Source organism: Tursiops truncatus, chromosome 15 (assembly GCF_011762595.2).
Source record: "Tursiops truncatus isolate mTurTru1 chromosome 15, mTurTru1.mat.Y, whole genome shotgun sequence".
NCBI lineage: Eukaryota > Metazoa > Chordata > Mammalia > Artiodactyla > Delphinidae > Tursiops > Tursiops truncatus.
Window position 1 is genome coordinate 59,272,624 of NC_047048.1, and position 15,718 is coordinate 59,288,341.

General features: G+C 51.9%; 1 protein-coding gene across 1 annotated transcript; it reads right to left on the minus strand.

Moving 5' to 3' along the window:
* Positions 1–11,412, minus strand: TRIB3 (tribbles pseudokinase 3). Its single transcript, XM_033840430.2, has 4 exons — positions 11,201–11,412; positions 7,515–7,805; positions 4,136–4,428; positions 1–1,338 (listed from the first exon to the last, which is right to left on the minus strand). The coding sequence occupies exons 2-4, from the start codon at positions 7,803–7,805 to the stop codon at positions 849–851; spliced, it is 1,074 nt and encodes a 357-aa protein (XP_033696321.1). The 5' UTR covers positions 11,201–11,412; the 3' UTR covers positions 1–848.
* Between the last annotated feature and the right edge of the window lie 4,306 nt (positions 11,413–15,718).

The following is a 15,718-nucleotide window of genomic DNA, read 5'->3' on the forward strand; positions in this document are numbered from 1 at the left end:
GTACTTCATAATTCCTTTATTAGGCACAAGATAAAAACATATACTCATGGCATCCAAATCCCACAGTGTTGACATAGGGTCCTGGACCCCAAGTGTCCCCAGAACAGAGCTTGGGACTTTTCAGGAGGTCAGGGGACAGAACCTGCCTGATCCCGGCCCCCAACTCTGGTGCTCAGGTCAGGGGCCACTGAGGTGGACAGGCCTGGCCCTTCACTCCAAACTACTCTTTGAGTTAGATGAAGACCAGCCTCACCATTTGCACTCTTGATCTTCCAGTCCAAATCCTTGGCTCAGGCCTGGATGGAGAAGCCCTTGACCAAGAGGACAGAGCTGCTGGGGGCACAATTCCCAGCATGGTCTGGGCTCTAGAGTCCTGAGTTGCAGGGGAGGGGCCTGGAGCCTTTGGCACAGGGATGCTTCCCTTTCTCTGAAAAGGTGCAAGATACAAAGGCAGCTGGGTTGTTTGTGAAAGGGACTGTCCCATGTCAGAGGTACCTGGGCATCAGCATGAGTGGATGCCGATACCTGCACTGTGGGTGCTCAGTGTAGACACTGCCCAGTGGGCCTGGAAAGTGTTGTCAACTCTGTGAGCAGGAGTTTTGTCTCTGTCGTTCACTGCTGTGTTCCCAGCACTGGGAGTGGCACTTGGCACAGTGAGCTCCCGAGGACTCGGTGAGGCACGAGCTCATGTGCACAGGTGTGTGCGTCCAGCACACTCCACACACACCTCCTCCTCTCTCCCTCCCAGAAGGCACTTAAGGTTCGGCTCAGTTCAAAGAGGCAGGAGAGAGCTTAGAGATACCCAGCCTCAACTGGCAGTCTGGGGCTGAGAGTCCAGTAGGGTCGCGTTAGCCGTAGAGACACACATCTCTCTCTCCCTCCTCCTCCGCCTCCTCCAGCCCCAGCCCTTCTGGGACCACCTGGTCAGCCTCGCAGAGGCTGGATCGCGAGGGGGGTGTAGGGATCACATTCTCCCGCAGCCAAGGGTGCAGCAGGATGCCTGAGGCCGTGAGCCGCTCAGCTGGCTCCCTTCGGAGGAGGCAGCGGACCAGGCAGCGGGCCGGGGCCGAGAGGCCCTCGGGCAGGGCGAAGGCCCCACGGCGGATCTTGCCGAAGAGCAGAGCAGGCTCTGAGTCCTGGAAGGGGTAGTGGCCAGCCAGCATGGTGAAGAGGGCCACGCCCAGGCTCCAGACGTCTGCCGCCTTGCCGGAGTAGGATGGCTGGGAACTGAGGATCTCGGGGCCCACATAGGCTGGGCACACGTGCTTGTCCCACAAGGAGTCGTCAGGCCCAGTCAGCACACAGGCATCCTCCAGGTTCTCCAGCACCAGCTTTGTCCTGTGCAGGGGGAGAGACAGGGGGTCAGATAGTGGGACCTCCACGCCACCACCCCACATTGTCACACTTAATGGCATCCATTTCCCAAGTGCCTGCTGGCATTTGCCAGACATGAGCCAGTCCTGTGAGGCTGGATGATTGATTAATCCCGTATTACAGATGAGGAAGTCTAGGCTCAGAGAGATTAAGTCATGTCTTAAGGTCACAGAGCAATTAAATTTGAACTAGGACTCTGAGAGGAACACATTTCCCAACTGTCTGTGGGGCGGGGGCCCGGTGTGGGGCGGTGCGTACTCAGGTGGCTGAGGGCATTAAGCCTCTATTAAGCCAGATGCAAACTTAGGGTCTAGGCAGGTAACAAAATTAGAAGTAGGAAGTGGGGACTGTGCCAACTATCTCAGCACAAACCCTGCCTAAAAAGGGCACCACTAACATTACAGTCAGTATTTGGAGTGTCCACCGCGAACCTGACCCTGGGCTGAGCTTCTACCTGGTGTATGTCATTTCACCCTCATACAACCGACGAGGAAGAGGCCATTTTGCAGCCATGGGAAGCAGGGCTGGGATTGAATCCTGGCTCTCTCCAGCCCAGAGCCAGCGCTATGAGCTGCTTATGTAGTTCCCAGGTGGCTCCATGGTCCCCTTTTCCACAAGAGAAGTCAGAGATCATATTTTAATGAAAAAAATCCCAGCTTTTAAAAAGTTAGCAACCAATTTTACTTATTTTTTTAATTAATTAATTTTGGCTGCACTGGGTCTTTATTGTGGTGCACGGGCTCTCTAGTTGTGGTGCAGGCTCAGTAGTTGCGGCACGCGGGCTTAGTTGAGGTATGTCGGATCTTAGTTCCCTGACCAGGGATCGAACGGGGGGCCCCTGCATTGGGAGCGTGGATAACCACTGGACCACTAGGAAAGTCCCTTTTTTTTAAATTTTTTGGCCATGCCGCATGGCCTGTGGGATCCCAGTTCCCTGACCAGGGATCAAACTTGGGGCCCCCGCAGTGGAAGCCTAGAGTCCCATCCACTGGACCACCAGCGGATTCCCGCAACCAATTTTAATTAAAAACACAAACGAACAGGAATGTGGGGCAAAAAAAAAAAGGGTGTGTAGACCACCATTTGCAACTTCTGCTTTAAATAACTCCCACGGGGCTTCCCTGGTGGCACCATGGTTAAGAATCCGCCTGCCACTGCAGGGGACATGGGTTCGAGCCCTGGTCTGGGACGATCCCACACGCTGAAGAGCAACTAAGCCCGTGTGCCATAACTACTGAGCCTGTGTGCCACAACTTACTGAAGCCCACGTGCCTAGAGCCTGTGCTTGGCAACAAGAGAAGCCACCACAATGAGGAGCCCGCGCACCGCAACAAATAGTAGCCCCCGCTAGCCACAACTAGAGAAAGCCCGTGTGCAGCAATGAAGACCCAACGCAGCCATAAATAAATAAATTAATTAATTATAAATAAATAAAAAACTCCCACCAAGCACTCTAGACTACTTTAATAGGAAGCATACTATTACCACTGCTTTAATCTTGTTCCCATGCCACCACTTCCTGGGTGCCTGTCTGAAAATGCTGACTAGTCCTGTGAATCACTGCACAGGGGGTGGGCTGAGGTGTTAGCATTATTGGCCCATTTTTCAGATAAAGAAGTCAAGGTTCGGGGCTTCCCTGGTGGCGCAGTGATTGAGAGTCCGCCTGCCAATGCAGGGTACACGGTTTCGTGCCCCAGTCCGAGAAGATCCCACGTGCCGCGGAGCGGCTGGGCCTGTGAGCCACGGCCGCTGAGCCTGCGCGTCCGGAGCCTGTGCTCCGCAACGGGAGAGGCTACAGCAGTGAGAGGCCCGCGTACCGCAAAAAAAAAAAAAAAAAAAAGAAGTCAAGCTTCAGTCAGGTGAAGCCATTGCCCAAGGACAAATTGCAAGTTAAAAAGTAGAACCAGAATTTGAACCCAGGTTTGTTTGATTCCACCATCCCTCTTCTGATGGTGCTTCTCAAACTATTGCCTTGAAAAGGGAAGAAAGTACTTTTCTCACTTCTGGGTGGTCTGGGGGTGTTGTACTCACCCTAAGCTCAAAATTATTTGAAGCTGTGTATTAGCTTAAAAATCATTATAAAATTTACATTCTACTTCTTACTAAAAGCATGTTCATTTTAGTATAGAATGTAAAAGGAATTAGAAAACCACCCTTAGGCAAACATCCTAGGAATAGCTGCTACAGGCAGAATGGATGGTGGCTGAAATTAGTGGGTGAAAGTTTAAGGAGAAACAGGATATTTATATGCAGAGCCCGAAAGAACCTCATAGTACAGATTAATTACAAGGTATTGCCCAAGGTATTTATTATTATTTTTTTAATTTTAATTTTTTTTTGGCGGTACGTGGGCCTCTCACTGTTGTGACCTCTCCCGTTGTGGAGCACAGGCTCCGGACGCGCAGGCTCAGCGGGCCTAGCCGCTCTGCGGCATGTGGGATCTTCTCGGACTGGGGCACGAACCAGTGTCCCCTGCATTGGCAGGCGGACTCTCAACCACTGCGCCACCAGGGAAGCCCCCAAGGTATTTATTAATTATAAATGGTAAATTAGGAAACTTCCAGTGGAGAAACTTGGTAGGAGCCACCTTAACCAAAGATTGAGGTTAACATCACAGCAATCCGTATCAGCAGCCCATATCTCCTGATAGGATGGGCTGAGAAGACCCTATGGCTTCTGTGGTATTCTTGCCAAAAATGCATAACCTCAATCTAACTGTGACCAGAACATCAGTCAAGGCCTTATCCGTGGCCACGCTCACCTCTCCGGGTCAGTAAAGATGAAGCGCTGCAGCTTGAGGTCGCGCAGGACCAGCCCGTGCTGGTGGCAGTGTGCCAGGATGGTGGCCATCTGGCGGAAGAGAGCTGCGGCCTCGGGCTCCAGGAGGCGCCGCCGGCGACGCACCAGGCTGTGCATGTCCCCATGCGGCCGTGGGAAGAAGGCGTAGAGGTGCCGCGTGCCTGTCAGGACCTCCACCGGCCGGGCCACATGGCAGTGGTGGGGCAGCCGCAAGTATGGCTCCAGCACCGCCAGGGCCTCGCAGGCCGGGTACACCTGTGGGAGCATGGTGTGAACACGGGTGGGGACCCTGTGGGGCCCAGGTCGGCCTTGCAGCCAGTCACAGCCAACTACTGTGTGCTGGGCCTCGTGCCCCAGCACTTCAGCAGCAGGTCACTCAATCCTGACCAAGCGGAGGGCCACACGGCCAGCAAGGGACAGAGCTGCGACTGAATCCCTGTTCTCCATCATCTGGGCTCTTAGCTGCGAGCTCATATGGCCTTAAACCTCAGGTAATTTAAAATAACAGGTAACCTGAACAAAAATAACCCCCCCAAACAGAGGGCGTCCAAAAGAGGAGATCATGCAGAAGTAACTCATCCTTCCCCTCATCATCAATATGGCTACCATTCTCTAGGATTCACTGCCCACCCACCCTTTCCTTTATTCCACACGCAGGCATTGAATGCCTACCTGTACCAGCCACTGGGGCGCTAACTTGACTGACAGCCATGGTCCCTGCCCTCCTGGTGCCCATAGTCCAATACATGAGACAGTAAACAGGCCAAAAAAACTAAATGCTTACAAATTCTGATAAGAATTACGAAGGAATGCTGGAATAAAGAGTATTCGGGCAGGAGGCACCTATTTTAGAAAGTGTAGTCTGGAAGGGACTCTGAGGAAGTGACCTGAATGACTGAGGTGCCCGAGGGATAAGCTTTCTAGGTGGGAGGCACAGGAAGTGCAAAGGCCCTGAGGCAGGAAAGAACCTGAGCTGCTCTAGAAACCCAGCCAAAGATCAGTATGGCTAGAATGGGGTGGGGGAGGAGGGTGGGGCCCGTGGTGAGAGTGGGGAGGTTGTGGGGAAAGATGCTAGGGGCTTTATGGACATTAGATGGAAACCTTGCCATATTCCTGAAAGGATGTTCAGAGGAAGGTGACTTGGAAGCCACACAGCTAATCAGTGGTAGAGCAGTCTACTCACTTTGGTTTATCTGCCTTTAAACCCTTTGCTTGTTATTTTGTCTGTGACACACAGAAAGTAAAAATAAATAACTAAAGCATATACATATTTAATCCATGAAAAAATGTAAGTAGATGTGTTAAAACAAAACAGTTGGGGTGGCTTGGAGGCAATAATCCAAAAACGGAGACTTTTTTAAAAGTCAGGGCAAGCACATCCCTGCCTCTGAGCATTTGCACTTGCTTTTCCTGCCACCTGAATGTTCTCCTCTAGATACCCACAGGGCTGGCTCCCCCAGTGCAAGTCACTGCTCAAAGTCACCTCCTCAAAGAGGTCTTTCTGGACTTCCCAGCTAAGATCACCTTCACCCCCTCCCCTCCCCACTCCCTTCTCTCCCATCTCCTAGTTTTTCTCCATAGCAGTTAAGATCACCTGATGTATATTTTACTCATTCACCCCCAGCGCGAACTGTGGGGGCAGAGCTTGGTCTACTTTTGAGCCACAGCATGGTACAGGGCGCATGGTGCAACGGCACGTACAAGTGCTCACTGAGTTTGCTGAATTAATGAATAAGGCAATAATCTAGGAAGACAGGATGTAGATCTTTCTACACACCGACCAGAAAAGCCTAGGCAATGTGGAAACGGCAGGTCGGCCCCCACAGCTCACGCTGGACATAGGAACAGGCACATCCCAGAAGATTTCTTTACATGTTCCTAAATGTCCAGGGCCATGTGAAAGCACGGTGCTTCTGGCTCCAGCTTGCCATGGTCGTTCCTCTCAGCATGGACCTCCCTCCCCAGGGGAACAGAAAAAAACCTGTGGTGCTGCAGGAAGGGGACCCAGAGTTCAGGGGTTCCTTAGAGCACCTGGGGTAGCCCTGGGGACCAGCATCAGGCAGCCCAGAGCCCAGTGTGATGTCCAGATCTGGCCCTGCCCACTGCACCCCCATCAACAGGAGCTGGAGCCACCGTTGCTGCTCCTCCCAGTTGGATGGAGGCTTCAGTCCCTCTGCCTCTCTGTGCCTTCCCAAGAGGACCCAGCCCCCTTCTACCCCTCCCTGTGTACCTGGGTCTCCCTATCCTCCTTACCCCTGCCCACCAGAGCAAACCTGCCCTGCCTGTATCTGAACCACCTGTCCTAGCATGAGGCCCACGGCTCTGGGCTTAACCTGCTTGGGCCCAATCTCAGCTCTGACACCTCTTGGCTTTGTGAGGTGGCAAGTAACCACAGCTTTCTGAACCTCAGAGCCTGTCCTCTATCTCTAGAATGGGCCCAATAATAGTAGCTACCTCATAGACTATGTGAAGATTAGAGGAGTGATGCAGACTAGACAATCAACATAGTACCTGGTGCACAGTAAACACCTACGATTATGCTTTCTCATCTCTGTCCTTGTGAGCTGAGACCTGGCAGTGTCCTGTATGGGTCACTTGGCCCTGCCTGTTGCCTGAATTCTGCCAAGAACTCTGATTTCTGTCAGGAACCCTGGACTGTGCCCTAGGATCCAGGCTTGATGCCATGTGGCTTCATGCATGGCCCTTCTCCTCTTGACCTCAGTCTTTCCATCTGTAAAATGGCCACTGGTAGGCCCAATGACCTCCAGGTTCCCAGGAGTTCTGATGTCTACCATATCTCATCTTACCCTGTGCAAATACTTTAAATGGCTCCCCACAGCCTAGTGGGGGCTTCTTCCTAATGCTTTCACAACCAGTGGCTGCGAGCTCTCATCTGCTGGCCCTGTCTGCACCCCCTCTCCACTCCGGCCACAATGAAGTCCTTTTAATTCTCTGAAGTGCCTTGCCCTCAATCCTGTAGGCCTCTGTTTCCCCTACCTGGAACTCCCTTCTCCCACTTTTCCCTGGCTGACTCCTACTCAGCCTTTTCTGACTCTGCCTTTGAATACACTAGAGGCTTCTCTGTGCTCTCATGGCCCCTAAGCTCCACCCCAGCAACATTTATCATACTATGGGGCCTAAGCTGTGAATTCCCCCAGGGCTGGGACCATCTGGTTTACCTCTCGGTTTCAGCCCAGCCTGGAGCTTGACAGAGAGCTGGGGATTCACTGGTTGCTTCCCCAACAAAAACAGAACTAAATTAATATAAGGGTCCCTCAGCCCTGGCAATCCTTTCCCAGCCCCCTGTGATGCTTGGGGACAGTGGTCCCTGGGGCATGTACCTTGCAGATGTACTCCGTGCCTGTGGGGCAGTGCAGGGTGCGGTAGGTCCGGCTGCCCTCCTCAGGCTCCAGGAGAACATAGGGTCCAAGCCTGGAGGCAGTGGTCACAGCAGGGGTGTGAACTGGAGCAGGGGGTGGGCTCAGGGGCAGTTGGCAGGAGGGCAGCCCGGGCTGGGGCCCACATCGAGCATGTTTCTGGGTGGGACACTCAGTGTCTAGGTCATCATCCAACTCCAACCGCTTCTTCCTGGAGGGGGCACCCTCAGGAACAGCCAGAGAGGTGGCTTGCATCTAGAAAGAAGGGGAGAAAAGCACTAAATAAGGCTGCTCGGTGTCCCCTCTTTTCGTCTGCTGGTGGGAGGATACACTGGCACAGCCTTTATGAAGGGTGACTTGGCGGTATGCATTAAATGGACAAATGCATATACCCTTGACTGGGTGTCCCACTTCTGGGAATTTATCCTCCAATTTAAATGCCTACCAAAAAATTAAATATGTGAAAGGCTGCTAATCAGAGCCTTGCGTCTACCAGCAAAAAGCAGGAAATTCCCCCAGATGTCCAGCAGTAGAAGACTGGTTAAAACATCACAGTACAGCCACACAGTGGAATACTATACAGCTCTGAAAAAGACCAGGAACTCTCTACATACTGATGCAATGATGCAAGTACAAGGTTATCCCTACAGCCCATGTGATAGAAACAATTAAATGCCCACCATTAGGAGACTGGTTAAGTACATTATATTTCTCTATATGTGGAACAGTTGTAGCCATACAAAAGACTGAGGAAATTCTTTATGTGCTAATTGGAAAGATCTCCAGAGTGAAATGTTAAGTGAAAAAAAAGCACAGTGGAGAGGTAGATTTGATGGTTGGTGAGAGGGAGGAAGAGAGACTTTGCACTGTATCTGTTGAGTGCTGTAGTATAGGCAGCTATTACCTCTGAAAGGTAGGGAGGGATGCAAGGAGGGGGAGGGGGAGTAGGGATGATGAAGGATGATGAATCAATGAAGTGTATACTGAATTTACATATGAATGGATGTTCTGGAATGAATATACTTATTGTCAAGTGAACAAAGCTAGCTGCTGAACAGTGTACCCAAGATGATCTCATTTATGTAGAAAAACCCACCAGCATGTAATATGATGTATCTGCATATTTGTATATATAGGTGTGTAAATGCACAGGAAAAGGTCTGGAAGGACCCAGACTAAATTGGCCACAGTAGCTTCTGGCCTCCTGAGAGACTCCAGAAGAGGAAGGGATTTGGTAGGGAGGCAAGGGAATTTTCAATTTCAGTAATTTAAAATAAAGATTCCACATTCACTTAGTGCTTGAGTATTTCAAAACAGATGAGGTGTATTTCTTTTTTAAAATGTGAACTTTGTCTACATGCAGAGTTAGTCCACCAGCCAGCTCAGTTTTACCATCAGGTGAGAATGAGGCAGGGAGGGGAGGTCTCTCAAAGCCCCAAGATTCACTCATTCAACTTCAGAGGAAGCACCCCGCACCCCGACCCCGGGTACAGCTGTGTCACTGTGTGTGTGGTGGGTGGAGGAGAGGGCAAAGGCATGTCAGGGAGGAAAGGTTCTCTCCAGGACCCGTCTGCCCACCCATCCAGGCTCCAGATGAGGAACAAGGAGGCCCAGGTATGAGGTGTGAGAGGGAGATAGACTTCAGCCACGTGAAGACCTTCCCAACAGTCCTAGGCAGGATTAGGGGGAAACATCACTCAGTCAGTTCTCTGACTGAAGCCCATCTCTCCAATCATGCCAAATGCATGGGCTCCCAAATGCATGGGCTGCCTTGGGAGGGAGGGAGCCCCCATCTCGAATGAAAGACCATAATCCCATCTTGGTAAGAATGCATTAGGGGGTGACTGTAATCAGATATTCCCTGGATGTCATCCTGGCTCAGACCCTTCCTGGCTCGAGAGCCCTAGGCAAGTTCTTCAAAATTCCTGAGCCTCCATTCCCTCATCTGTAAAGTGGATGCAAACCCCATAAGATTTTTGTAATGATGAAATGAAAATACAAATAAATTAACATGGCCCTGTTGCAGGGTAGGTGTCAGGAAATGGTCACTACTGTTGGTTTGTTATTATTATTATCATTATTACTCAAAGCTGAAGATGCTGAAGTGCTACCCTTGGGAGTCTCAGAAACTTCTGCAGGGATGAGGTTAGGATGACACTCCTTACTGCACTGGCTGTTCAGAGAGTAAAGCAAGATGATCCCTGTCTGTGTAGATGCTTTGCGCCCTGCAAAGCCTGAGACTCCCTGGAGTGGCTCTCCCGTGGCCACATCGGCACCCCAGGCTGCTTTTGCCCTATCCAGGGCTCAGAGCCTGGTAGGGCCTGGGATGAGCTCCATTGGACAGATGCGGTAACTGAGTCTATAGGTGAACAAGGGAATTTGCATGCCACAGGGCAAGATTAAAATCTCTGCAGTAGGATGGAGGCAGCCCCTAATTTCTACCTCTTGCTGTTCCCTGACACTCCCAGGGGAATAAGGGCGGGTCATACCAAACACACACACTCACACAACCCAGGGCAGACGGGTGTACACACGCCCCCCCAAAACACACTCTGTCCAAGCCAGCCAGCCAAGGCAGAGAGGGGCACCCACATTATTAAGAGACACACACCTCGCCCTCCACCGGCAAGCTTGCACGCACACGCACACAGAGCTCTCCCAACTATCATACTCACGACTGCAGGACGGATACCAACAAGGTCACACGCTCAGTCTGACCCCCCGCCCACCCCGCCCCCACAGCGAAGGCAGTGGGCGGCCTCGCCCCGTCCTCGGCAGCCGGGATCGGAAGCCGTGGGAGAGGAAGCGGCGGAGGGGCGGGGGTCCCGGAGCAGAAGGTTCAGCGGAAACCGAGGGCCGGCGAGGGGCCTGGGAGGGGCGGGCAAAGGCAAGGAGGCTGGGCCCCTGGGCTGAGATAAGAGGCCTCGCCCCCACACCCCAGAATCAACAGGTACAACACACACAGTCGGCAACAACAGAATACGCGCGCATCCTACACCTCGCAAACCGGTAGCCGTCAGGCCCGTCACACCCGTGGCCCATGCCCTCACGCCGCGTCCTGGCTGCCCTTGACCCTGCGCCGCCCCCCCCCCCCCGCCCACCACGGGCACCGCCGTCCCCGCACGGCCCGCACCTGCCGCCCGGTGCTCAGCCCTCCGCATAGCTCGCAAGGTCCCCGGAGACACAGCCCCACCCGGACCCCACTGGCCTACGCGGACCCCAGCAGATCCGCAAGGACACATTCCACAGGTAGACAGGCTCCCCCCGGCCCCCAGTGACCCCCACAGACCTCCCCGCACCCAGCCACACAACTCCCCTGCCCGCCCCACACTCACACAAATGCGGACACTACACACCCTCCGCCCCCGGGACATGCTTCACGCCCCGTGGGCACGCATCCTCCCGCCAGCCTGATCGGCCACGCTCGGCGACCCCACCCCCTGTGGGGCCGCGTCACCTGGGCCCGGCGGGAACACTCAGCCCAGGTCGCTCCCCGGACCGTGGGTTTCCTTAAAAGTTGTGTGTGTGTGTGTGTGTGTGTGTGTGTGTGTGTGTGTGTGTACGTGTGACACGAGACAACCCCAGCCGCCCCGAGGCTCCCGGCCGCCCCTCAGCCCCTCCGGCCGCAGCCTCCCGCCCCTGCCGGGTACCCTGCCCTCGCGCGCGACGGAGTCCTGGTGCCGGCCAAGCTCAGAGTCCCCAGGCACCCCCGGGTGGCCCGCGCTGCTCTGTCGTGGCTGAGCTCGGCTCCGGGTCGGGCTCTGGCTTCGGTCCCCAGCAGCCGGACGCGTGCGGAGCCGCCGCCGCTTCCGCCGCGAATGTCTCGGGGACGCCGAGCGCCGGGCTACAGCTCCGACCCGGGTGATGTAAACCTGAGCTAATCAAGCCACTGCCTGATGTCCTCAGGCCCGGGATTGCACCATCCCCTGAGCCCCGCCCCCCGGGGTCACCTCCGTGGGCGCCCCGCCCCACCCCTTCCATGCGGTCCGCTTGCGGTCCCGGAACCCCTCCCGGCCCTCTAGGGGTGTCTTGTTTCCACCCCCGCCCCCTGCCTACCCCTGCCGCCCCGTACTCGAAGATTCAAAGCGATGCCGGTGGCTGGCTCTCCCTATCACCTTGGAAAAAGCATTTTGCTTTTCTGAGTCTCAGTTTTCCCATCTGTGAAATAGAAGAACATCCTTCTTTCTCAGGATGGGGCGGAGGAGAAAAAGAGCAAACCGTGACAGTTTTCTGGGTCCCCCCCCCCCCGCGGTAATAAAGCACTTGCCCACCATTGCTTTATTAAGCGTTTAGGAGAACCCTGGGCAGGCAGGAAGCTCCGTTCTCCCGCATTCTGCTAAGGGGCAGCCTGAGGCCCAGCTATGGGAAAGCAACCCAGGAGCTTTGCAAAGACCACGGACTTAGGAGCTGACGCTGGGCTCAACAGAACCACTGTGGTGCCCTGGGGAGGCCTGGGCTCTGGTGGGCTTCACAGCACTCATTTAATAGAGGCAGTGCAGCCTGGTAGTTAAGAGCAAGTCCCCTGGAACCGGTCTGCCTAAGTGTGCCCAGACCCACTGTGCCCAGACCCACTGTGCTACCTCAGGAAATGGATTAAATAAGTTAACAAATGTTAAATGCTTAGAATGCGTGGCACATGGTAGATGCTCAGTAAACAGAGTGGAGACAGTGGAGGCTCAGAGAGGGACGGCACCTGTAACAGGACTTGCACCCCAGGTGTGGGAAGCCCAGGTGCCACTCACTGTTTGGTGAAGCATTCCTCTGCAGCCCCGGGGGTCCAATCCCTTTAAGGCCTTGATGTCTGAATTCACCAGTGTCGAAAAATAACTCCTCCAGGCAGAGGTTGATGGGAGGCAGGTGGAGTCACCTTTGTTTCCTTGGTTGCAGAACTCCAGGGACCAGCTCACCTGTGTCTCAGAGCCTTCAGGGCACAGCAAGGGGTTCTGGGATCTCATTTAACCCTGGAGACTCCCATGCCTGGGAGGGATGAATGAACTCATTTTCTACACCAGGACCTAGACTCAGCTGGACCCTCCCACAGCTGTAGGGGGCGAGGAAAGGCTGGGGTGTTGTTTTCCCAGCACCTCTCTGAAGCCAGACTGTGGCTGCGTTTGCTTATACATTCCTAACTTTGTTTCATGCTGTGTCAGACCCTGTTCTAAGTGCTGGGAACTCAGCAGTAACAAGACTGACTCATCCCTGCCCTCACGGATCTTATAAATCAGTGGGGAGACAGACCATTCTCAGGAAAATAAAATCAATAAACCAAGATCATTTAAAATAGGTCATGTGTCATGTATTTTTTGAATAGCATAAATTTATTCTCTATCAGATATGACTGAGGGCTGGCTATTTTCAGTAGGGCTCATCAGGAAGGTGATGTTTAAACTAAGATCTTAAGGAAGAGAAGGGGTGAGGAGTGCAAAGATGTGAGAAGAGACGGAGGAAAGAGTAAGTGCAAAGGCCCTGGGGCACTTAAGGAACTGTGAAAAGGGCAATGTCACTTCTATTCTATAGATGAGTCAAGGTGAGGGGCTTACCCACGACCACCCAGCTTAGTATATGAAGCAGATTTGAGATTTGAAACTGGGGCAGCCGACTCCAGTGCCCACAATGTCCAGGGACATTTCACAATCTTTGCAACCCAGAAGCCTCCTCCAAGACTTGTGGGTATGGTCACTGGAACTGTACCTTGGGCATGGACCCCAGGTTTGGGGACCTTATCACTGTTAGGGGTATCAAATCCCAATTCTCTAGAGCAGCACTTTTCAATACAACATAACAAAACCAAATATGTAGTTTCAGATTTTCTAGTTAAGCATTAAAGAAGCATAAAAAGGGCTTCCCTGGTGGCGCAGTGGCTGGGAGTCCGCCTGCCGATGCAGGGGACACGGGTTCGTGCCCCGGTCTGGGAAGATCCCACATGCCGCGGAGCGGCTGGGCCCGTGAGCCATGGCCGCTGAGCCTGCGCGTCCCGAGCCTGTGCTCCACGGCGGGAGAGGCCACGACAGTGAGAGGCCCGCGTACCGCAAAAAAAAAAAAGCATAAAAAGAAACAGGTGAAATTAATTTTAATAATATAGTTTATTTAATCCAATATATATATAGCATATTATAATTTCAACAGATAGTAAAAAATTGTTAATGAGATAACCTAAATTTTTTTCATACTAATCTTCAAAATCTGGCATATATTTTATGCTTAGTTTGGACACAAATCAGCATGGAAGCTAAATTGTCAGTGGTTAAAGTAAAATTGTCAGTGGATAAAGAATGTTAAAGTATCAAAACAATTAAGGTTTGTTTAATGGAGATAATGTTTTACCTGTTTTAAAATTAAAAGTAAAAAAAATGAAAAATTCAGTTCCTCAGTCACCCTAGACACACTTTTAAATGGTCAATAGCTACCTGCGGCAAATGGCTACCATACGGAGTAGCACCACCCTAGACCAAGAATCCCTGGCACAGGGTCCAGCAAATACAGCAAAGAAGTGAAGAGCCTGTTGGGTCTACAACAAAGCTGCCAAAAAGCCTTGAGCCTCAGCTTCTGCATCTATAAAATGGGATTAATTATACCTTCCTTGCGTTGTAGCCTTCAGGATTAAATGATTAAATGTACTGAAACATCCTTATGTCATAGTCAAACCACATTTCCTGGGTTCAAATCTTACCACTGCCAAGTAGGGAGATTTTGGGTAATTTACTTAAGCTCTCTGTGCCTCAGTTTCCTCATCTGTAAAATGGAGATTTTAATAGTATCTACTTCATTGGTTTGTCATGAGGATTAAATGACAATGTTTGTGAAGTGCCTGGAATATAAATGCTATATAATGGGACTTCTGTGATGGTGCAGTGGTTAAGAATACGCCTGCCAATGCAGGGGACACGGGTTCAAGCCCTGGTCCAGGAAGATCCCACATGCCGCAGAGCAGCTAAGTCCGTGCGCCACAACTACTGAACCTGTGCTCTAGAGCCCGCGAGCCACAACTACTGAAGCCCGCGCGCCTAGAGCCCGTGCTCCGCAACAAGAGAAGCCACCGCAATGAGAAGCACATGCACTGCAACGAAGACCCAATGCAGCCAAAAATAAATACATTTATTCTTTAAAAAAAACAAATAAAATAAATGCTATATAAGCATTTGTTTAAAAGTGAGAAAATAAAAGGAGACCAACACTCCCCCCTCAAATTAAATGCAAAAATGTGCACTTCCCTGAAGAGAGAGTTCAGCTTTCATGAATTTCCTTCTCTCCAGGCTCAGAACATCCCTCTGCCCAGGTCCCTGAGCCAAGCAGGCTGCATTTCTATTTGCTGTAGTTCTGAGGACCCTCAGCAATGCCGGGAGGAACTCAGAAGGAGGAGAGGAGGTGAGGTCTGGGGACTGCTGAGCTTAACTTCCTCTCCACCCAGGTGTTGCTGGTGCCTGCTGTATGCCGGAAATTCCACCACTGGTGTCCTCAAAACTTTCATCTTTAGGTTTTCCCCCACAAAAGTGAAACGATGGCTTAAAAAGAGTTCTGGTTGCATTCCAGATCTGGCTGAAGCCACTCACCCTGTGAGATTGTGGGCAAGTCTTCTCCTCTTTGTGAGCCTTAATTTTCGTATGTGTAAACTAGGAAGAGAGTTGGATTAGGTCAGGGTTTTCCCAAATATGTTGCATACAGCAGTAGTAGGATGCCAGATGGTTTTAGGGTCTCAAGACTCTATTAAATAACATTGAATCATATTGTGATACACGTATTTCCTTTTGATTTTCTTCCAGTTCCTGCAATTACTGGGGGAGAAAGTCTCATTTAAGTGTCTGTGTTCTTAACACCTCAATGTTAAGGAAGGGAGAGCAGAGCTCAGCTACAAACAGGATTTAAGAATTTTGTTTTAAGTGAGAGAGTGGCAGTGGGATTTTGCGCCAGGTCTGGCTGAAACCCTGGGTGGTCTTCGGGTACACCGCCTCCTTGGCCTGTCCTAGCTGCATGACACTGAGCAAGTCACTTAGTTACTCGGAGACCCAGAGCCCTCATCTACCAATAGAATTGAGGATAGATTCCTCCTGATAGGGTTACTGAACTGCTTAGTGTTATGGGGAACTATTATTGGATTAAATGGAGAGTTATATGAGTTAATTACAAGTAAAGAGCTTAGAAGAGTTCCTGGCACACGGTAAGCACTTGAT